General features: G+C 44.1%; 1 protein-coding gene across 1 annotated transcript in view; it reads left to right on the top strand.

Moving 5' to 3' along the window:
- LOC124149678 (carbohydrate sulfotransferase 15-like) overlaps nucleotides 1-25,492 on the top strand; it is a 78,047-nt gene that overhangs the window by 39,714 nt on the left and 12,841 nt on the right. Inside the window, exons 3-4 of the mRNA XM_048398169.1 lie at nucleotides 18,139-18,243; nucleotides 24,263-24,419. Coding sequence (XP_048254126.1) covers nucleotides 18,139-18,243; nucleotides 24,263-24,419 — 262 coding nt within the window. The remainder of the gene's footprint in view (nucleotides 1-18,138; nucleotides 18,244-24,262; nucleotides 24,420-25,492) is intronic.

Below are 25,492 nucleotides of genomic sequence, written 5' to 3'. Positions count from 1 at the left end.
ATAGGTATGTCCATGTGTGTTTTGACGAGAGCGAGGTGGGCTGTGTTCGCTTCATACCACGACAAGGTATATCCATGTGTGTTTTGATGAGAGCGAGGTGGGCTGTGTTCCCTTCATTTCACGACTAGGTATATCCATGTGTGTTTTGACGAGAGCGAGGTGGGCTGTGTTCCCTTCATATCGCGACTAGGTATATCCATGTGTTTTGACGAGAGCGAGGTGGGTTGTGTTCGCTTCATTTCACGACTAGGTATATCTATGTGTGTTTTGACGAAAGCGAGGGGGGCTGTGTTCCCTCATATCACGACTGTGTATATCCATGTGTGTTTTGACAAGAGCGAGGTGGGCTGTGTTCGCTTCATATCACGACTAGGTATATCCATGTGTGTTTTGACGAGAGCGAGGTGGGCTGTGTTCCCTTCATATCACGACTAGGTATATCCATGTGTGTTTTGACGAGAGCGAGGTGGGCTGTGTTCCCTTTATATCACGACTAGGTATATCCATGTGTGTTTTGACGAGAGCGAGGTGGGCTGTGTTCCCTTCATATCGCGACTAGGTATATCCATGTGTTTTGACGAGAGCGAGGTGGGTTGTGTTCGCTTCATTTCACGACTAGGTATATCTATGTGTGTTTTGACGAGAGCGAGGGGGGCTGTGTTCCCTCATATCACGACTGTGTATATCCATGTGTGTTTTGACAAGAGCGAGGTGGGCTGTGTTCGCTTCATATCACGACTAGGTATATCCATGTGTGTTTTGACGAGAGCGAGGTGGGCTGTGTTCCCTTCATATCACGACTAGGTATATCCATGTGTGTTTTGACGAGAGCGAGGTTGGCTGTGTTCCTCATATCACGACAAGGTATATCCATGTGTGTTTTGATGAGAGGGAGGTGGGCTGTGTTCCCTTCATATCACGACTAGATATATCCATGTGTGTTTTGACGAGAGCGAGGTGGGCTGTGTTCCCTTTATATCACGACTAGGTATATCCATGTGTGTTTTGACGAGAGCGAGGTGGGCTGTGTTCCTTTCATATCACGACTAGGTATATCCATGTGTGTTTTGACGAGAGCGAGGTGGGCTGTGTTCCCTTCATATCACGACTAGGTATATCCATGTGTGTTTTGACGAGAGCGAGGTGGGCTGTGTTCCCTTGATATCACGACTAGGTATATCCATGTGTGTTTTGACGAGAGCGAGGTGGGCTGTGTTCCCTTGATATCACGACTAGGTATATCCATCTGTGTTTTGACGAGAGCGAGGTGGGCTGTGTTCCCTTGATATCACGACTAGGTATATCCATGTGTGTTTTGACGAGAGCGAGGTGGGTTGTGTTCGCTTCATATCACGACTAGGTATATCCATGTGTTTTGATGAGAGCGAGGTGGGTTGTGTTCGCTTCATATCACGACTAGGTATATCCAAGTGTGTTTTGACGAGAGCGAGGTGGGGCTGTGTTCCCTTCATATCACGACTAGGTATATCCATGTGTGTTTTGACGAGAGCGAGTTGGGGCTGTGTTCCCTTCATATCAGGACTAGGTATATCCATGTGTGTTTTGACGAGAGCGAGGTGGGCTGTGTTCCCTTCATATCGCGACTAGGTATATCCATGTGTGTTTTGACGAGAGCGAGGGGGGCTGTGTTCCCTTCATATCACGACTAGGTTTATCCATGTGTGTTTTGACGAGAGCGAGGTGGGCTGTGTTCCCTTCATATCACGACTAGGTATATCCATGTGTGTTTTGACGAGAGCGAGGTGGGCTGTGTTCCCTTGATATCACCACAAGGTATATCCATGTGTGTTTTGACGAGAGCGAGGTGGGCTGTGTTCCCTTGATATCACGACTAGGTATATCCATGTGTGTTTTGACCAGAGCGAGGTGGGTTGTGTTCGCTTCATATCCCGACTAGGTATATCCATGTGTTTTGACGAGAGCGAGGTGGGTTGTGTTCGCTTCATATCACGACTAGGTATTTCCAAGTGTGTTTTGACGAGAGCGAGGTGGGCTGTGTTCCCTTCATATCACGACTGTGTATATCCATGTGTGTTTTGACGAGAGCGAGGTGGGCTGTGTTCCCTCATATCACGACTAGGTATATCCATGTGTGTTTTGATGAGAGCGAGGTGGGCTGTGTTCCCTTCATATCACGACTAGGTATATCCATGTGTGTTTTGACGAGAGCGAGGTGGGCTGTGTTCGCTTCATATCACGACAAGGTATATCCATGTGTGTTTTGACGAGAGCGAGGTTGGCTGTGTTCGCTTCATATCACGACTAGGTATATCCATGTGTGTTTTGACGAGAGCGAGGTTGGCTGTGTTCGCTTCATATCACGACTAGGTATATCCATGTGTGTTTTGACGAGAGCGAGGTGGGCTGTGTTCGCTTTATATCCCGACTAGGTATATCCATGTGTGTTTTGACGAGAGCAAGGTGGGCTGTGTTCGCTTCATATCACGACTAGGTATATCCATATGTGTTTTGACGAGAGCGAGGTGGGCTGTGTTCCCTTCATATCACGACTAGGTATATCCATGTGTGTTTTGACAAGAGCGAGGTGGGCTGTGTTCGCTTCATATCACGACAAGGTATATCCATGTGTGTTTTGACGAGAGCGAGGTGGGCTGTGTTCCCTTCATATCACGACTAGGTATATCCATGAGTGTTTTGACGAGAGCGAGGTGGGCTGTGTTCCCTTCATATCACGACTAGGTATATCCATGTGTGTTTTGACGAGAGCGAGGTGGGCTGTGTTCGCTTCGTATCCCGACTAGGTATATCCATATGTGTTTTGACGAGAGCGAGGTGGGCTGTGTTCCCTTCATGTCACGACTAGGTATATCCATGTGTGTTTTGACGAGAGCGAGGTGGGCTGTGTTCCCTTCATGTCACGACTAGGTATGTCCATGTGTGTTTTGACGAGAGCGAGGTGGGCTGTGTTCGCTTCATACCACGACAAGGTATATCCATGTGTGTTTTGATGAGAGCGAGGTGGGCTGTGTTCCCTTCATTTCACGACTAGGTATATCCATGTGTGTTTTGACGAGAGCGAGGTGGGCTGTGTTCCCTTCATATCGCGACTAGGTATATCCATGTGTTTTGACGAGAGCGAGGTGGGCTGTGTTCGCTTCATATCACGACAAGGTATATCCATGTGTGTTTTGACGAGAGCGAGGTGGGCTGTGTTCCCTTCATATCACGACTAGGTATATCCATGTGTTTTGACGAGAGCGAGGTGGGTTGTGTTCGCTTCATTTCACGACTAGGTATATCTATGTGTGTTTTGACGAAAGCGAGGGGGGCTGTGTTCCCTCATATCACGACTGTGTATATCCATGTGTGTTTTGACAAGAGCGACGTGGGCTGTGTTCGCTTCATATCACGACTAGGTATATCCATGTGTGTTTTGACGAGAGCGAGGTGGGCTGTGTTCCCTTCATATCACGACTAGGTATATCCATGTGTGTTTTGACGAGAGCGAGGTGGGCTGTGTTCCCTTTATATCACGACTAGGTATATCCATGTGTGTTTTGACGAGAGCGAGGTGGGCTGTGTTCCCTTCATATCACGACTAGGTATATCCATGTGTGTTTTGACGAGAGCCAGGTGGACTGTGTTCGCTGCATATCACGACTAGGTATATCCATGTGTGTTTTGACGAGAGCGAGGTGGGCTGTGTTCCCTTCATGTCACGACTAGGTATGTCCATGTGTGTTTTGACGAGAGCGAGGTGGGCTGTGTTCCCTTCATATCACGACTAGGTATATCCATGTGTGTTTTGACGAGAGCGAGGTGGGCTGTGTTCCCTTCATGTCACGACTAGGTATGTCCATGTGTGTTTTGACGAGAGCGAGGTGGGCTGTGTTCCCTTCATATCACGACAAGGTATATCCATGTGTGTTTTGACGAGAGCGAGGTGGGCTGTGTTCCCTTCATTTCACGACTAGGTATATCCATGTGTGTTTTGACGAGAGCGAGGTGGGCTGTGTTCCCTTCATATCGCGACTAGGTATATCCATGTGTTTTGACGAGAGCGAGGTGGGTTGTGTTCGCTTCATTTCACGACTAGGTATATCTATGTGTGTTTTGACGAGAGCGAGGGGGGCTGTGTTCCCTCATATCACGACTGTGTATATCCATGTGTGTTTTGACAAGAGCGAGGTGGGCTGTGTTCGCTTCATATCACGACTAGGTATATCCATGTGTGTTTTGACGAGAGCGAGGTGGGCTGTGTTCCCTTCATATCACGACTAGGTATATCCATGTGTGTTTTGACGAGAGCGAGGTTGGCTGTGTTCCTCATATCACGACAAGGTATATCCATGTGTGTTTTGATGAGAGCGAGGTGGGCTGTGTTCCCTTCATATCACGACTAGATATATCCATGTGTGTTTTGACGAGAGCGAGGTGGGCTGTGTTCCCTTTATATCACGACTAGGTATATCCATGTGTGTTTTGACGAGAGCGAGGTGGGCTGTGTTCCTTTCATATCACGACTGTGTATATCCATGTGTGTTTTGACGAGAGCGAGGTGGGCTGTGTTCCCTTCATATCACGACTAGGTATATCCATGTGTGTTTTGACGAGAGCGAGGTGGGCTGTGTTCCCTTGATATCACGACTAGGTATATCCATGTGTGTTTTGACGAGAGCGAGGTGGGCTGTGTTCCCTTGATATCACGACTAGGTATATCCATCTGTGTTTTGACGAGAGCGAGGTGGGCTGTGTTCCCTTGATATCACGACTAGGTATATCCATGTGTGTTTTGACGAGAGCGAGGTGGGTTGTGTTCGCTTCATATCACGACTAGGTATATCCATGTGTTTTGATGAGAGCGAGGTGGGTTGTGTTCGCTTCATATCACGACTAGGTATATCCAAGTGTGTTTTGACGAGAGCGAGGTGGGGCTGTGTTCCCTTCATATCACGACTAGGTATATCCATGTGTGTTTTGACGAGAGCGAGTTGGGGCTGTGTTCCCTTCATATCAGGACTAGGTATATCCATGTGTGTTTTGACGAGAGCGAGGTGGGCTGTGTTCCCTTCATATCGCGACTAGGTATATCCATGTGTGTTTTGACGAGAGCGAGGGGGGCTGTGTTCCCTTCATATCACGACTAGGTTTATCCATGTGTGTTTTGACGAGAGCGAGGTGGGCTGTGTTCCCTTCATATCACGACTAGGTATATCCATGTGTGTTTTGACGAGAGCGAGGTGGGCTGTGTTCCCTTGATATCACCACAAGGTATATCCATGTGTGTTTTGACGAGAGCGAGGTGGGCTGTGTTCCCTTGATATCACGACAAGGTATATCCATGTGTGTTTTGACCAGAGCGAGGTGGGTTGTGTTCGCTTCATATCCCGACTAGGTATATCCATGTGTTTTGACGAGAGCGAGGTGGGTTGTGTTCGCTTCATATCACGACTAGGTATATCCAAGTGTGTTTTGACGAGAGCGAGGTGGGCTGTGTTCCCTTCATATCACGACTGTGTATATCCATGTGTGTTTTGACGAGAGCGAGGTGGGCTGTGTTCCCTCATATCACGACTAGGTATATCCATGTGTGTTTTGATGAGAGCGAGGTGGGCTGTGTTCCCTTCATATCACGACTAGGTATATCCATGTGTGTTTTGACGAGAGCGAGGTGGGCTGTGTTCGCTTCATATCACGACTAGGTATATCCATGTGTGTTTTGACGAGAGCGAGGTGGGCTGTGTTCCCTTCATATCACGACTAGCTATATCCATGTGTGTTTTGACGAGAGCGAGGTGGGCTGTGTTCCCTTCATATCACGACTAGGTATATCCATGTGTGTTTTGACGAGAGCGAGGTGGGCTGTGTTCCCTTCATGTCACGACTAGGTATGTCCATGTGTGTTTTGACGAGAGCGAGGTGGGCTGTGTTCCCTTCATATCACGACTAGGTATATCCATGTGTGTTTTGACGAGAGCGAGGTGGGCTGTGTTCCCTTGATATCACGACTAGGTATATCCATGTGTGTTTTGACGAGAGCGAGGTGGGCTGTGTTCCCTTCATATCACGACTAGGTATATCCATCTGTGTTTTGACGAGAGCTAGGTTGGCTGTGTTCCCTTGATATCACGACTAGGTATATCCATGTGTGTTTTGACCAGAGCGAGGTGGGTTGTGTTCGCTTCATATCCCGACTAGGTATATCCATGTGTTTTGACGAGAGCGAGGTGGGTTGTGTTCGCTTAATATCACGACTCGGTATATCCAAGTGTGTTTTGACGAGAGCGAGGTGGGCTGTGTTCCCTTCATATCACGACTAGGTATATCCATGTGTGTTTTGACGAGAGCGAGTTGGGGCTGTGTTCCCTTCATATCGCGACTAGGTATATCCATGTGTTTTGACGAGAGCGAGGTGGGTTGTGTTCGCTTCATTTCACGACTAGGTATATCTATGTGTGTTTTGACGAAAGCGAGGGGGGCTGTGTTCCCTCATATCACGACTGTGTATATCCATGTGTGTTTTGACAAGAGCGAGGTGGGCTGTGTTCCCTTCATATCACGACTAGGTATATCCATGTGTGTTTTGACGAGAGCGAGGTGGGCTGTGTTCCCTTTATATCACGACTACGTATATCCATGTGTGTTTTGACGAGAGCGAGGTGGGCTGTGTTCCCTTCATATCACGACTAGGTATATCCATGTGTGTTTTGACGAGAGCCAGGTGGACTGTGTTCGCTGCATATCACGACTAGGTATATCCATGTGTGTTTTGACGAGAGCGAGGTGGGCTGTGTTCCCTTCATGTCACGACTAGGTATGTCCATGTGTGTTTTGACGAGAGCGAGGTGGGCTGTGTTCCCTTGATATCACGACTAGGTATATCCATGTGTGTTTTGACGAGAGCGAGGTGGGCTGTGTTCCCTTCATGTCACGACTAGGTATGTCCATGTGTGTTTTGACGAGAGCGAGGTGGGCTGTGTTCCCTTCATATCACGACAAGGTATATCCATGTGTGTTTTGACGAGAGCGAGGTGGGCTGTGTTCCCTTCATTTCACGACTAGGTATATCCATGTGTGTTTTGACGAGAGCGAGGTGGGCTGTGTTCCCTTCATATCGCGACTAGGTATATCCATGTGTTTTGACGAGAGCGAGGTGGGTTGTGTTCGCTTCATTTCACGACTAGGTATATCTATGTGTGTTTTGACGAGAGCGAGGGGGGCTGTGTTCCCTCATATCACGACTGTGTATATCCATGTGTGTTTTGACAAGAGCGAGGTGGGCTGTGTTCGCTTCATATCACGACTAGGTATATCCATGTGTGTTTTGACGAGAGCGAGGTGGGCTGTGTTCCCTTCATATCACGACTAGGTATATCCATGTGTGTTTTGACGAGAGCGAGGTTGGCTGTGTTCCTCATATCACGACAAGGTATATCCATGTGTGTTTTGATGAGAGCGAGGTGGGCTGTGTTCCCTTCATATCACGACTAGATATATCCATCTGTGTTTTGACGAGAGCGAGGTGGGCTGTGTTCCCTTTATATCACGACTAGGTATATCCATGTGTGTTTTGACGAGAGCGAGGTGGGCTGTGTTCCTTTCATATCACGACTAGGTATATCCATGTGTGTTTTGACGAGAGCGAGGTGGGCTGTGTTCCCTTCATATCACGACTAGGTATATCCATGTGTGTTTTGACGAGAGCGAGGTGGGCTGTGTTCCCTTGATATCACGACTAGGTATATCCATGTGTGTTTTGACGAGAGCGAGGTGGGCTGTGTTCCCTTGATATCACGACTAGGTATATCCATCTGTGTTTTGACGAGAGCGAGGTGGGCTGTGTTCCCTTGATATCACGACTAGGTATATCCATGTGTGTTTTGACGAGAGCGAGGTGGGTTGTGTTCGCTTCATATCACGACTAGGTATATCCATGTGTTTTGATGAGAGCGAGGTGGGTTGTGTTCGCTTCATATCACGACTAGGTATATCCAAGTGTGTTTTGACGAGAGCGAGGTGGGGCTGTGTTCCCTTCATATCACGACTAGGTATATCCATGTGTGTTTTGACGAGAGCGAGTTGGGGCTGTGTTCCCTTCATGTCACGACTAGGTATGTCCATGTGTGTTTTGACGAGAGCGAGGTGGGCTGTGTTCCCTTCATATCACGACTAGGTATATCCATGTGTGTTTTGACGAGAGCGAGGTGGGCAGTGTTCCCTTCATGTCACGACTAGGTATGTCCATGTGTGTTTTGACGAGAGCGAGGTGGGCTGTGTTCCCTTCATATCACGACAAGGTATATCCATGTGTGTTTTGACGAGAGCGAGGTGGGCTGTGTTCCCTTCATTTCACGACTAGGTATATCCATGTGTGTTTTGACGAGAGCGAGGTGGGCTGTGTTCCCTTCATATCGCGACTAGGTATATCCATGTGTTTTGACGAGAGCGAGGTGGGTTGTGTTCGCTTCATTTCACGACTAGGTATATCTATGTGTGTTTTGACGAGAGCGAGGGGGGCTGTGTTCCCTCATATCACGACTGTGTATATCCATGTGTGTTTTGACAAGAGCGAGGTGGGCTGTGTTCGCTTCATATCACGACTAGGTATATCCATGTGTGTTTTGACGAGAGCGAGGTGGGCTGTGTTCCCTTCATATCACGACTAGGTATATCCATGTGTGTTTTGACGAGAGCGAGGTTGGCTGTGTTCCTCATATCACGACAAGGTATATCCATGTGTGTTTTGATGAGAGCGAGGTGGGCTGTGTTCCCTTCATATCACGACTAGATATATCCATCTGTGTTTTGACGAGAGCGAGGTGGGCTGTGTTCCCTTTATATCACGACTAGGTATATCCATGTGTGTTTTGACGAGAGCGAGGTGGGCTGTGTTCCTTTCATATCACGACTAGGTATATCCATGTGTGTTTTGACGAGAGCGAGGTGGGCTGTGTTCCCTTCATATCACGACTAGGTATATCCATGTGTGTTTTGACGAGAGCGAGGTGGGCTGTGTTCCCTTGATATCACGACTAGGTATATCCATGTGTGTTTTGACGAGAGCGAGGTGGGCTGTGTTCCCTTGATATCACGACTTGGTATATCCATCTGTGTTTTGACGAGAGCGAGGTGGGCTGTGTTCCCTTGATATCACGACTAGGTATATCCATGTGTGTTTTGACGAGAGCGAGGTGGGCTGTGTTCCCTTCATGTCACGACTAGGTATGTCCATGTGTGTTTTGACGAGAGCGAGGTGGGCTGTGTTCCCTTCATATCACGACAAGGTATATCCATGTGTGTTTTGACGAGAGCGAGGTGGGCTGTGTTCCCTTCATTTCACGACTAGGTATATCCATGTGTGTTTTGACGAGAGCGAGGTGGGCTGTGTTCCCTTCATATCGCGACTAGGTATATCCATGTGTTTTGACGAGAGCGAGGTGGGTTGTGTTCGCTTCATTTCACGACTAGGTATATCTATGTGTGTTTTGACGAGAGCGAGGGGGGCTGTGTTCCCTCATATCACGACTGTGTATATCCATGTGTGTTTTGACAAGAGCGAGGTGGGCTGTGTTCGCTTCATATCACGACTAGGTATATCCATGTGTGTTTTGACGAGAGCGAGGTGGGCTGTGTTCCCTTCATATCACGACTAGGTATATCCATGTGTGTTTTGACGAGAGCGAGGTTGGCTGTGTTCCTCATATCACGACAAGGTATATCCATGTGTGTTTTGATGAGAGCGAGGTGGGCTGTGTTCCCTTCATATCACGACTAGATATATCCATCTGTGTTTTGACGAGAGCGAGGTGGGCTGTGTTCCCTTTATATCACGACTAGGTATATCCATGTGTGTTTTGACGAGAGCGAGGTGGGCTGTGTTCCTTTCATATCACGACTAGGTATATCCATGTGTGTTTTGACGAGAGCGAGGTGGGCTGTGTTCCCTTCATATCACGACTAGGTATATCCATGTGTGTTTTGACGAGAGCGAGGTGGGCTGTGTTCCCTTGATATCACGACTAGGTATATCCATGTGTGTTTTGACGAGAGCGAGGTGGGCTGTGTTCCCTTGATATCACGACTAGGTATATCCATCTGTGTTTTGACGAGAGCGAGGTGGGCTGTGTTCCCTTGATATCACGACTAGGTATATCCATGTGTGTTTTGACGAGAGCGAGGTGGGTTGTGTTCGCTTCATATCACGACTAGGTATATCCATGTGTTTTGATGAGAGCGAGGTGGGTTGTGTTCGCTTCATATCACGACTAGGTATATCCAAGTGTGTTTTGACGAGAGCGAGGTGGGGCTGTGTTCCCTTCATATCACGACTAGGTATATCCATGTGTGTTTTGACGAGAGCGAGTTGGGGCTGTGTTCCCTTCATATCAGGACTAGGTATATCCATGTGTGTTTTGACGAGAGCGAGGTGGGCTGTGTTCCCTTCATATCGCGACTAGGTATATCCATGTGTGTTTTGACGAGAGCGAGGTGGGCTGTGTTCCCTTCATATCACGACTAGGTTTATCCATGTGTGTTTTGACGAGAGCGAGGTGGGGCTGTGTTCCCTTCATATCACGACTAGGTATATCCATGTGTGTTTTGACGAGAGCGAGGTGGGCTGTGTTCCCTTGATATCACCACAAGGTATATCCATGTGTGTTTTGACGAGAGCGAGGTGGGCTGTGTTCCCTTGATATCACGACTAGGTATATCCATGTGTGTTTTGACCAGAGCGAGGTGGGTTGTGTTCGCTTCATATCCCGACTAGGTATATCCATGTGTTTTGACGAGGGCGAGGTGGGTTGTGTTCGCTTCATATCACGACTAGGTATATCCAAGTGTGTTTTGACGAGAGCGAGGTGGGCTGTGTTCCCTTCATATCACGACTGTGTATATCCATGTGTGTTTTGACGAGAGCGAGGTGGGCTGTGTTCCCTCATATCACGACTAGGTATATCCATGTGTGTTTTGATGAGAGCGAGGTGGGCTGTGTTCCCTTCATATCACGACTAGGTATATCCATGTGTGTTTTGACGAGAGCGAGGTGGGCTATGTTCGCTTCATATCACGACTAGGTATATCCATGTGTGTTTTGACGAGAGCGAGGTGGGCTGTGTTCCCTTCATATCACGACTAGGTATATCCATGTGTGTTTTGACGAGAGCGAGGTGGGCTGTGTTCCCTTCATATCACGACTAGGTATATCCATGTGTGTTTTGACGAGAGCGAGGTGGGCTGTGTTCCCTTCATATCACGACTAGGTATATCCATCTGTGTTTTGACGAGAGCGAGGTTGGCTGTGTTCCCTTGATATCACGACTAGGTATATCCATGTGTGTTTTGACCAGAGCGAGGTGGGTTGTGTTCGCTTCATATCCCGACTAGGTATATCCATGTGTTTTGACGAGAGCGAGGTGGGTTGTGTTCGCTTAATATCACGACTAGGTATATCCAAGTGTGTTTTGACGAGAGCGAGGTGGGGCTGTGTTCCCTTCATATCACGACTAGGTATATCCATGTGTGTTTTGACGAGAGCGAGTTGGGGCTGTGTTCCCTTCATATCACGACTAGGTATATCCATGTGTGTTTTGACGAAAGCGAAGTTGGCTGTGTTCCCTTCATATCACGACTAGGTATATCCATGTGTGTTTTGACGAGAGCGAGGTGGGTTGTGTTCGCTTCATATCACGACTAGGTATATCCAAGTGTGTTTTGACGAGAGCGAGGTGGGCTGTGTTCCCTTCATATCACGACTGTGTATATCCATGTGTGTTTTGACGAGAGCGAGGTGGGCTGTGTTCCCTCATATCACGACTAGGTATATCCATGTGTGTTTTGATGAGAGCGAGGTGGGCTGTGTTCCCTTCATATCTAGACTAGGTATATCCATGTGTGTTTTGACGAGAGCGAGGTGGGCTGTGTTCGCTTCATATCACGACTAGGTATATCCATGTGTGTTTTGACGAGAGCGAGGTGGGCTGTGTTCCCTTCATATCACGACTAGGTATATCCATGTGTGTTTTGACGAGAGCGAGGTGGGCTGTGTTCCCTTCATATCACGACTAGGTATATCCATCTGTGTTTTGACGAGAGCGAGGTTGGCTGTGTTCCCTTGATATCACGACTAGGTATATCCATGTGTTTTGACCAGAGCGAGGTGGGTTGTGTTCGCTTCATATCCCGACTAGGTATATCCATGTGTTTTGACGAGAGCGAGGTGGGTTGTGTTCGCTTAATATCACGACTCGGTATATCCAAGTTTGTTTTGACGAGAGCGAGGTGGGGCTGTGTTCCCTTCATATCACGACTAGGTATATCCATGTGTGTTTTGACGAGAGCGAGTTGGGGCTGTGTTCCCTTCATATCACGACTAGGTATATCCATGTGTGTTTTGACGAAAGCGAGGTTGGCTGTGTTCCCTTCATATCACGACTAGGTATATCCATGTGTGTTTTGACGAGAGCGAGGTGGACTGTGTTCGCTTCATATCACGACTAGCTATATCCATGTGTGTTTTGACGAGAGCGAGGTGGGCTGTGTTCCCTTCATATCGGGACTAGGTATATCCATGTGTGTTTTGACGGGAGTGAGGTGGGCTGTGTTCCCTTGATATCACCACAAGGTATATCCATGTGTGTTTTGACGAGAGCGAGGTGGGCTGTGTTCCCTTGATATCACGACTAGGTATATCCATGTGTGTTTTGACCAGAGCGAGGTGGGTTGTGTTCGCTTCATATCCCGACTAGGTATAGCCATGTGTTTTGACGAGAGCGAGGTGGGTTGTGTTCGCTTCATATCAAGACTAGGTATATCCATCTGTGTTTTGACGAGAGCGAGGTGGGGCTGTGTTCCCTTCATATCACGACTAGGTACATCCATGTGTGTTTTGACGAGAGCGAGTTGGGGCTGTGTTCCCTTCATATCAGGACTAGGTATATCCATGTGTGTTTTGACGAGAGCGAGGTTGGCTGTGTTCCCTTCATATCACGACTAGGTATATCCATGTGTGTTTTGACGAGAGCGAGGTGGACTGTGTTTGCTTCATATCACGACTAGGTATATCCATGTGTGTTTTGACGAGAGCGAGGTGGGCTGTGTTCCCTTCATATCGCGACTAGGTATATCCATGTGTGTTTTGACGAGAGCGAGGTGGGCTGTGTTCCCTTCATATCACGACTAGGTATATCCATGTGTGTTTTGACGAGAGCGAGGTGGGCTGTGTTCCCTTCATGTCACGACTAGGTATGTCCATGTGTGTTTTGACGAGAGCGAGGTGGGCTGTGTTCCCTTCATATCACGACTAGGTATATCCATGTGTGTTTTGACGAGAGCGAGGTGGGCTGTGTTCCCTTCATATCACGACTAGGTATATCCATGTGTGTTTTGACGAGAGCGAGGTGGGCTGTGTTCCCTTCATATCACGACTAGGTATATCCATCTGTGTTTTGACGAGAGCGAGGTTGGCTGTGTTCCCTTGATATCCCGACTAGGTATATCCATGTGTGTTTTGACCAGAGCGAGGTGGGTTGTGTTCGCTTCATATCCCGACTAGGTATATCCATGTGTTTTGACGAGAGCGAGGTGGGTTGTGTTCGCTTAATATCACGACTCGGTATATCCAAGTGTGTTTTGACGAGAGCGAGGTGGGGCTGTGTTCCCTTCATATCACGACTAGGTATATCCATGTGTGTTTTGACGAGAGCGAGTTGGGGCTGTGTTCCCTTCATATCACGACTAGGTATATCCATGTGTGTTTTGACGAAAGCGAGGTTGGCTGTGTTCCCTTCATATCACGACTAGGTATATCCATGTGTGTTTTGACGAGAGCGAGGTGGACTGTGTTCGCTTCATATCACGACTAGCTATATCCATGTGTGTTTTGACGAGAGCGAGGTGGGCTGTGTTCCCTTCATATCGCGACTAGGTATATCCATGTGTGTTTTGACGAGAGCGAGGTGGGCTGTGTTCCCTTGATATCACGACTAGGTATATCCATGTGTGTTTTGACCAGAGCGAGGTGGGTTGTGTTCGCTTCATATCCCGACTAGGTATAGCCATGTGTTTTGACGAGAGCGAGGTGGGTTGTGTTCGCTTCATATCAAGACTAGGTATATCCAAGTGTGTTTTGACGAGAGCGAGGTGGGCCTGTGTTCCCTTCATATCACGACTAGGTATATCCATGTGTGTTTTGACGAGAGCGAGTTGGGGCTGTGTTCCCTTCATATCAGGACTAGGTATATCCATGTGTGTTTTGACGAGAGCGAGGTTGGCTGTGTTCCCTTCATATCACGACTAGGTTTATCCATGTGTGTTTTGACGAGAGCGAGGTGGACTGTGTTTGCTTCATATCACGACTAGGTATATCCATGTGTGTTTTGACGAGAGCGAGGTGGACTGTGTTCCCTTCATATCGCGACTAGGTATATCCATGTGTGTTTTGACGAGAGCGAGGTGGGCTGTGTTCCCTTCATATCACGACTAGGTTTATCCATGTGTGTTTTGACGAGAGCGAGGTGGGCTGTGTTCCCTTCATATCACGACTAGGTATATCCATGTGTGTTTTGACGAGAGCGAGGTGGGCTGTGTTCCCTTGATATCACGACTAGGTATATCGATGTGTGTTTTGACGAGAGCGAGGTGGGCTGTGTTCGCTTCATATCCCGACTAGGTATATCCATGTGTGTTTTGACGAGAGCGAGGTTGGCTGTGTTCCCTTTATATCACGACTAGGTATATCCATGTGTGTTTTGACGAGAGCGAGGTGGGCTGTGTTCCCTTCATATCACGACTAGGTATATCCATGTGTGTTTTGACGAGAGAGAGGTGGACTGTGTTCGCTTCATATCACGACTAGGTATATCCATGTGTGTTTTGATGAGAGCGAGGTGGGCTGTGTTCCCTTCATGTCACGACTAGGTATGTCCATGTGTGTTTTGACGAGAGCGAGGTGGGCTGTGTTCGCTTCATATCACCACTAGGTATATCCATGTGTGTTTTGACGAGAGCGAGGTGGGCTGTGTTCCCTTCATATCACGACTAGGTATATCCATGTGTGTTTTGACGAGAGCGAGGTGGGCTGTGTTCCCTTCATATCACGACTAGGTATATCCATCTGTGTTTTGACGAGAGCGAGGTTGGCTGTGTTCCCTTGATATCCCGACTAGGTATATCCATGTGTGTTTTGACCAGAGCGAGGTGGGTTGTGTTCGCTTCATATCCCGACTAGGTATATCCATGTGTTTTGACGAGAGCGAGGTGGGTTGTGTTCGCTTAATATCACGACTCGGTATATCCAAGTGTGTTTTGACGAGAGCGAGGTGGGGCTGTGTTCCCTTCATATCACGACTAGGTATATCCATGTGTGTTTTGACGAGAGCGAGTTGGGGCTGTGTTCCCTTCATATCACGACTAGGTATATCCATGTGTGTTTTGACGAAAGCGAGGTTGGCTGTGTTCCCTTCATATCACGACTAGGTATATCCATGTGTGTTTTGACGAGAGCGAGGTGGACTGTGTTCGCTTCATATCACGACTAGCTATATCCATGTGTGTTTTGACGAGAGCGAGGTGGGCTGTGTTCCCTTCATATCGCGACTAGGTATATCCATGTGTGTTTTGACGAGAGCGAGGTGGGCTGTGTTCCCTTGATATCACGACTAGGTATATCCATGTGTGTTTTGACCAGAGCGAGGTGGGTTGTGTTCGCTTCATATCCCGACTAGGTATAGCCATGTGTTTTGACGAGAGCGAGGTGGGTTGTGTTCGCTTCATATCAAGACTAGGTATATCCAAGTGTGTTTTGACGAGAGCGAGGTGGGCCTGTGTTCCCTTCATATCACGACTAGGTATATCCATGTGTGTTTTGACGAGAGCGAGTTGGGGCTGTGTTCCCTTCATATCAGGACTAGGTATATCCATGTGTGTTTTGACGAGAGCGAGGTTGGCTGTGTTCCCTTCATATCACGACTAGGTTTATCCATGTGTGTTTTGACGAGAGCGAGGTGGACTGTGTTTGCTTCATATCACGACTAGGTATATCCATGTGTGTTTTGACGAGAGCGAGGTGGACTGTGTTCCCTTCATATCGCGACTAGGTATATCCATGTGTGTTTTGACGAGAGCGAGGTGGGCTGTGTTCCCTTCATATCACGACTAGGTTTATCCATGTGTGTTTTGACGAGAGCGAGGTGGGCTGTGTTCCCTTCATATCACGACTAGGTATATCCATGTGTGTTTTGACGAGAGCGAGGTGGGCTGTGTTCCCTTGATATCACGACTAGGTATATCGATGTGTGTTTTGACGAGAGCGAGGTGGGCTGTGTTCGCTTCATATCCCGACTAGGTATATCCATGTGTGTTTTGACGAGAGCGAGGTTGGCTGTGTTCCCTTTATATCACGACTAGGTATATCCATGTGTGTTTTGACGAGAGCGAGGTGGGCTGTGTTCCCTTCATATCACGACTAGGTATATCCATGTGTGTTTTGACGAGAGAGAGGTGGACTGTGTTCGCTTCATATCACGACTAGGTATATCCATGTGTGTTTTGATGAGAGCGAGGTGGGCTGTGTTCCCTTCATGTCACGACTAGGTATGTCCATGTGTGTTTTGACGAGAGCGAGGTGGGCTGTGTTCGCTTCATATCACCACTAGGTATATCCATGTGTGTTTTGACGAGAGCGAGGTGGGCTGTGTTCCCTTCATATCACGACTAGGTATATCCATGTGTGTTTTGACGAGAGCGAGTTGGGGCTGTGTTCCCTTCATATCAGGACTAGGTATATCCATGTGTGTTTTGACGAGAGCGAGGTTGGCTGTGTTCCCTTCATATCACGACTAGGTTTATCCATGTGTGTTTTGACGAGAGCGAGGTGGACTGTGTTTGCTTCATATCACGACTAGGTATATCCATGTGTGTTTTGACGAGAGCGAGGTGGGCTGTGTTCCCTTCATATCGCGACTAGGTATATCCATGTGTGTTTTGACGAGAGCGAGGTGGGCTGTGTTCCCTTCATATCACGACTAGGTTTATCCATGTGTGTTTTGACGAGAGCGAGGTGGGCTGTGTTCCCTTGATATCACGACTAGGTATATCGATGTGTGTTTTGACGAGAGCGAGGTGGGCTGTGTTTGCTTCATATCACGACTAGGTATATCCATGTGTGTTTTGACGAGAGCGAGGTTGGCTGTGTTCCCTTTATATCACGACTAGGTATATCCATGTGTGTTTTGACGAGAGCGAGGTGGGCTGTGTTCCCTTCATATCACGACTAGGTATATCCATGTGTGTTTTGACGAGAGAGAGGTGGACTGTGTTCGCTTCATATCACGACTAGGTATATCCATGTGTGTTTTGACGAGAGCGAGGTGGGCTGTGTTCCCTTCATGTCACGACTAGGTATGTCCATGTGTGTTTTGACGAGAGCGAGGTGGGCTGTGTTCGCTTCATATCACGACTAGGTATATCCATGTGTGTTTTGACGAGAGCGAGGTGGGCTGTGTTCCCTTCATTGTCAGGAATGGTTATGTCTATGGTTGTTTGGTTTAGTGTTTAACGCCGCACTCACCAATATTCCAGCTGTATGATATCGGTCTGTAAATAATCGAGTCTTGACCAGAGAATCTAGTTAGTAATATCATGAGCATCGATCCTCGTAATTGGGATGACATGCATCATCCAAGTCAGCGAGCCTGACCACCCGACTCCGTCAGTCGCCTCTTACGACAAGCGAAGTCGCCTTTTACGGCTAGCATGGGTTGCTGAAGACTTATTCAACCCCGGATCTTCACGGGTCGGGTATGTCTGTTGTGTATTGACTATAGCTAGTTTAGCTATGTTCAAGGCTGTGTCCCGGTTGTGCATGGTTATGTGTGTCTTCACCATAGCGAGTTTGGCCCACTCATTCTTTGTTTGGGGGAAAAAGATCGTCATAAGGGATGTATCTTCAGTAAACTTTTTAAAGAGAAATTACTTTGAAATATTCAAATATTCAATGTTTGTAATTACAAACTAGATGTTCTTTTTTGTGAAAGGCAATTCATGATTGCTATTCTTTTCATGTTTGTCGTAAATGTAGAATTCTAGTATTGGCTTTAACTGTAACTGTAGTATAGGCCACGTAGATCTGTTGTCAATTCATGTCGTCTTTTATCTCAGGGGAATCGTGTTCTTCCTTCGAGACGTATCTGAATCTGCTGCAGAAGAGCGCCAACTTCATACAGAAGAAGCACAAACACAACACTGTGAATCCTTATATCACAAGTGAGTTTGTTGCTTGTACCTTATCTCTTGTATCGCGAGTGAAATACGTGGTTTTTTATGCGACTCACGTCAGATGTTATACCGCGGGGGCGGAGGGGTAGCCTAGTGGTAAAAGCGTTCGCATCGACACGCCGATGACCTGGGTTCGATTCCCCACATGGGTACAATGCGTGACGCCCATTTATGGGGATATTGCTGGAATATTGATAAAAGCCGTGTAAAACCAGACTCCCTCACTCACTGTTTTATACAACGACCGTTATTACAATTGGCAACATTCCCGTACGCAACATTCCCGCGGCGCGTAGACGTTGACGTAGACGGCGCCGTACCACTGCATGAGCGTTATACAAAACTGTTTTTGCATGAGCATTATAGTAACAAATGTGAGATGTTTGCTGTTCACATTTAAAAAAACCACGTGTGTTATACAGCGAGCATGAATTATCTTGCTTATTTTCAAAAAATATTGTTGTGGTTTATCATCGTCTATAACTATCGTTTCTTTATGATTGCAGTCAGTTTTGTATAGCCTGTATAAGTTACGGTCGTTACCCATGTCAACAAGCTAGGTGCAATTCTTAGAGTGGTACAAGGAGAGATAACTGCTTCTGTAGCTAAACTGAGCAAAAGGGCAGCCATACATTGGTATATCGCCTACGCCCGTATATATACTAACGGAAAAACGTAACGGTGCTCCATCAGAGTTGTCCAGTTGAATCCTGGACTCATCTGTGAACAGCATCCTGTTCCAATCTTGTCTTCAGAACCTCAGATGCTGTCTACTCTAGTTAGGCGTGCCTGACGTTGCCGTAGAAGCAAGATTTGGCGTATCGCTAGACTACGGTTCAACGACTAATTAGTCTCAACCCAGGAATTGTCGATGTTTTGATTAACACCAAAATGTCTGGCAGCATTCCAGTATGCAGCCTTCCCACGGCCCGTAGACGTTGCTTTACAAACCGTACCACTGCAAGCGTTATTACATTATACAAAAATGTTTTTGTGTGAGCATAATAGTTACAGATGTGAGCTGTTTCCTTTTCATATTCGAAAAACCACGTGTGTCAGTGTCATGCTTCCAACAAACACGCACACATCTCAACTGTTGTGTACAACTTTTGTACAATTATCGGGCCACTAAGACGTCACATTCGCATCACTCGTACGCCACTAATGCCCAGTGTATGCGCCAATAACTCGATACATCGTGCAGTTTACGAGCCATTTTTACCGCACTTCTTTCGCTGTACTTTCACGGCCCTATCGCTAATGTATCGTCTCACTATAATGGCATTTAGTGTAGTTCACAACAATTCTTACATTGGTAGATACATAGTTTAGGATAACTCTTATATTGATGAATACATAGTTCACAAGAACTATTATATTGATAGATACATAGTTCACAACAACTCTTATACTGATAGATACATAGTTTATAACAACTCTTATATTGATAGATACATAGTTCACAACAACTCTTATATTGATAGATCCATCGTTCACAAGATCTCTTATATTGATAGATCCATAGTTCACAACAACTCTTATATTGATAGATCCATAGTTCACAACAACTCTTATATTGATAGATCCATAGTTCACAACAACTCTTACATTGATAGACACATAGTTTATAACAACTCTTATATTGATAGACACATAGTTTATAACAACTCTTATATTGATAGATACATAGTTTATAACAACTCTCATATTGATAGCCGTTCACAAGATCTCTTATATTGATAGATCCATAGTTCACAACAACTCTTATATTGATAGATCCATAGTTCACAACAACTCTTATATTGATAGATCCATAGTTCACAACAACTCTTACATTGATAGACACATAGTTTATAACAACTCTTATATTGATAGATCCATAGTTTATAACAACTCTTATATTGATAGATACATAGTTTATAACAACTCTCATATTGATAGCCGTTCACAAGATCTCTTATATTGATAGATCCATAGTTCACAACAACTCTTATACTGATAGACACATAGTTCACAACAACTCTTATACTGATAGATACATAGTTTATAACAACTCTTATATTGATAGATACATAGTTCACAACAACTCTTATAGTGATAGATCCATAGTTCACAACAACTCTTATACTGATAGATACATAGTTCACAACAACTCTTATAGTGATAGATACATAGTTCACAACAACTCATATAGTGATAGATCCATAGTTCACAACAACTCTTATATTGATAGATACATAGTTCACAACAACTCTTATAGTGATAGATACATAGTTCACAACAACTCTTATATTGATAGATACATAGTTCACAACAACTCTTATACTGATAGATACATAGTTCACAACAACTCTTATACTGATAGATACATAGTTCACAACAACTCTTATATTGATAGATCAATAGTTCACAACAACTCTTACATTGATAGACACATAGTTTATAACAACTCTTATATTGATCGATACATGGCTCATGGCCACTCTTATATTGATCGATACATGGTTCAAAACATCTCTGATATTGATAGATATACAGTTTATTACAATTTATATGTTGCTAGATACACAGGTTATTACAACTCTTATAGTGATAGATACATAGTTCACAACAACTCTTATATTGATAGATCCATCGTTCACAAGATCTCTTATATTGTTATGATCCATAGTTCACAACAACTCTTATATTGATAGATCCATAGTTCACAACAACTCTTACATTGATAGACACATAGTTTATAACAACTCTTATATTGATCGATACATGGCTCATGGCCATTCTTATATTGATCGATACATGGTTCAAAACATCTCTGATATTAATAGATATACAGTTTATTACAATTTATATGTTGCTAGATACACAGGTTATATATTACAACTCTTATAGTGATAGATACATAGTTCACAACAACTCTTATAGTGATAGATCCATCGTTCACAAGATCTCTTATATTGATAGATCCATAGTTCACAACAACTCTTATATTGATAGATCCACAGTTCACAACAACTCTTACATTGATAGACACATAGTTTATAACAACTCTTATATTGATAGATCCATAGTTTATAACAACTCTTATATTGATAGATACATAGTTTATAACAACTCTCATATTGATAGCCGTTCACAAGATCTCTTATATTGAGAGATCCATAGTTCACAACAACTCTTATACTGATAGATCCATAGTTCACAACAACTCTTATACTGATAGATACATAGTTCACAACAACTCTTATATTGATAGATCAATAGTTCACAACAACTCTTACATTGATAGACACATAGTTTATAACAACTCTTATATTGATCGATACATGGCTCATGGCCACTCTTATATTGATCGATACATGGTTCAAAACATCTCTGATATTGATAGATATACAGTTTATTACAATTTATATGTTGCTAGATACACAGGTTATTACAACTCTTATAGTGATAGATACATAGTTCACAACAACTCTTATATTGATAGATCCATCGTTCACAAGATCTCTTATATTGTTATGATCCATAGTTCACAACAACTCTTATATTGATAGATCCATAGTTCACAACAACTCTTACATTGATAGACACATAGTTTATAACAACTCTTATATTGATCGATACATGGCTCATGGCCATTCTTATATTGATCGATACATGGTTCAAAACATCTCTGATATTAATAGATATACAGTTTATTACAATTTATATGTTGCTAGATACACAGGTTATATATTACAACTCTTATAGTGATAGATACATAGTTCACAACAACTCTTATAGTGATAGATCCATCGTTCACAAGATCTCTTATATTGATAGATCCATAGTTCACAACAACTCTTATATTGATAGATCCATAGTTCACAACAACTCTTACATTGATAGACACATAGTTTATAACAACTCTTATATTGATCGATACATGGCTCATGGCCATTCTTATATTGATCGATACATGGTTCAAAACATCTCTGATATTTATAGATATACAGTTTATTACAATTTATATGTTGCTAGATACACAGGTAATTACAACTCTTATAGTGATAGATACATAGTTCACAACAACTCTTATATTGATAGATCCATCGTTCACAAGATCTCTTATATTGTTATGATCCATAGTTCACAACAACTCTTATATTGATAGATCCATAGTTCACAACAACTCTTACATTGATAGACACATAGTTTATAACAACTCTTATATTGATCGATACATGGCTCATGGCCATTCTTATATTGATCGATACATGGTTCAAAACATCTCTGATATTAATAGATATACAGTTTATTACAATTTATATGTTGCTAGATACACAGGTTATATATTACAACTCTTATAGTGATAGATACATAGTTCACAACAACTCTTATAGTGATAGATCCATCGTTCACAAGATCTCTTATATTGATAGATCCATAGTTCACAACAACTCTTATATTGATAGATCCACAGTTCACAACAACTCTTACATTGATAGACACATAGTTTATAACAACTCTTATAGTGATAGATCCATCGTTCACAAGATCTCTTATATTGATAGATCCATAGTTCACAACAACTCTTATATTGATAGATACATAGTTCACAACAACTCTTATATTGATAGACACATAGTTTATAACAACTCTTATATTGATCGATACATGGCTCATGGCCATTCTTATATTGATCGATACATGGTTCAAAACATCTCTGATATTTATAGATATACAGTTTATTACAATTTATATGTTGCTAGATACACAGGTAATTACAACTCTTATAGTGATAGATACATAGTTCACAACAACTCTTATATTGATAGATCCATCGTTCACAAGATCTCTTATATTGTTATGATCCATAGTTCACAACAACTCTTATATTGATAGATCCATAGTTCACAACAACTCTTACATTGATAGACACATAGTTTATAACAACTCTTATATTGATCGATACATGGCTCATGGCCATTCTTATATTGATCGATACATGGTTCAAAACATCTCTGATATTAATAGATATACAGTTTATTACAATTTATATGTTGCTAGATACACAGGTTATATATTACAACTCTTGTAGTGATAGATACATAGTTCACAACAACTCTTATAGTGATAGATCCATCGTTCACAAGATCTCTTATATTGATAGATCCATAGTTCACAACAACTCTTATATTGATAGATCCACAGTTCACAGCAACTCTTACATTGATAGACACATAGTTTATAACAACTCTTATAGTGATAGATCCATCGTTCACAAGATCTCTTATATTGATAGATCCATAGTTCACAACAACTCTTATATTGATAGATACATAGTTCACAACAACTCTTATATTGATAGATCCATAGTTCACAACAACTCTTACATTGATAGACACATAGTTTATAACAACTCTTATATTGATCGATACATGGCTCATGGCTATTCTTATATTGATCGATACATGGTTCAAAACATCTCTGATATTGATAGATATACAGTTTATTACAATTTATATGTGACTAGATACACAGGTTATTACAACTCCTATAGTGATAGATACATAGTTCACAACAACTCTTATACTGATAGATCCATCGTTCACAAGATCTCTTATATTGATAGATCCATAGTTCACAACAACTCTTATATTGATAGATCCACAGTTCACAACAACTCTTACATTGATAGACACATAGTTTATAACAACTCTTATATTGATCGATACATGGTTCATGGCCATTCTTATATTGATCGATACATGGTTCAAAACATCTCTGATATTTATAGATATACAGTTTATTACAATTTATATGTTGCTAGATACACAGGTAATTACAACTCTTATAGTGATAGATACACAGTTCGTCAGAACTGTCACTCTGATAGATACAATATATATGTTGATAGATACATTGTAACCTTTCATTGCCATTTACAACACTCAGTTTAATAGAAATATTTTTGAAACTGTACCTACCAGTCTAAATATGGATACATATACATATGTTTGTACAGGTGATGCCACCCCGGGATATTTCTCCTACATTGACTTTTGGGATATGTTGCCTGGCAACGAAGGGTGTACCGAGCCTTGTGTGACCAATGCTGACATCATTCACCATCTGAACCCTCGGGCCAAGATCATCCTGTCACTCAGGAACCCCACAGACAGGTACGGTCTGGTAAAATATACACACGCCAAGCAAGTCATGAGCCCCGCAGACAGGTACAGTCTGGTAAAATATACACACACCAAGCAGGTCATGAGCCCTGCAGACAGGTACAGTCCAGTGTATACATACACCAAGCAAGTCACGAACCCTACAGACAGGTACAGTCTGGTAAAATATACACACACCAAGCAGGTCATGAGCCCTGCAGACAGGTACAGTCCAGTGTATACATACACCAAGCAGGTCATGAGCCCTGCAGACAGGTACAGTCTGGTAAAATATACACACACCAAGCAGGTCATGAGCCCTGCAGACAGGTACAGTCTGGTAAAATATACACACACCAAGCAGGTCATGAGCCCTGCAGACAGGTACAGTCCAGTGTATACATACACCAAGCAAGTCACGAACCCTACAGACAGGTACAGTCTGGTAAAATATACACACACCAAGCAGGTCATGAGCCCTGCAGACAGGTACAGTCCAGTGTATACATACACCAAGCAAGTCAAGAGCCCTGCAGACAGGTACAGTCTGGTAAAATATATACATACCAAGCAAGTCAAGAGCCCTGCAGACAGGTACAGTCCAGTGTATACATACACCAGGCAAGTCACGAACCCTACAGACAGGTACAGACTGGTAAAATATACATGTAGAATTCAGTTACAAGACATAGTTCACACTGTAGACGATGAAACTCTGGCCGAGATACAGACAAATAATGCTAGTTTATGATAGACGATGATAGAAAGACTATGCAAGACAGAGAAAATATGAGAGACTCTGATACAATGAAGGACTGTGAGAAACACTGAGAAACACCTAGAGACTATGCAAGACAATAAGCGACTCTGAGAGAAACACCTAGAGACTATGCAAGACAATAAGCGACTCTGAGAGAAACACCTAGAGACTATGCAAGACAATAAGCGACTCTGAGAGAAACAACAAGAGACTATGCAAGACAATAAGCGACTCTGAGAGAGACAACAAGAGACAATGCAAGAAAATAAGCGACTCTGAGAGAAACACCTAGAGACTATGCAAGAAAATAAGCGACTCTGAGAGA

This window comes from Haliotis rufescens, unplaced genomic scaffold (genome assembly GCF_023055435.1).
Source record: "Haliotis rufescens isolate VD_foot unplaced genomic scaffold, xgHalRufe1.0.p SCAF_18, whole genome shotgun sequence".
Classification (NCBI taxonomy): domain Eukaryota; kingdom Metazoa; phylum Mollusca; class Gastropoda; order Lepetellida; family Haliotidae; genus Haliotis; species Haliotis rufescens.
This window is presented reverse-complemented; position numbering and strand designations above follow the sequence as displayed.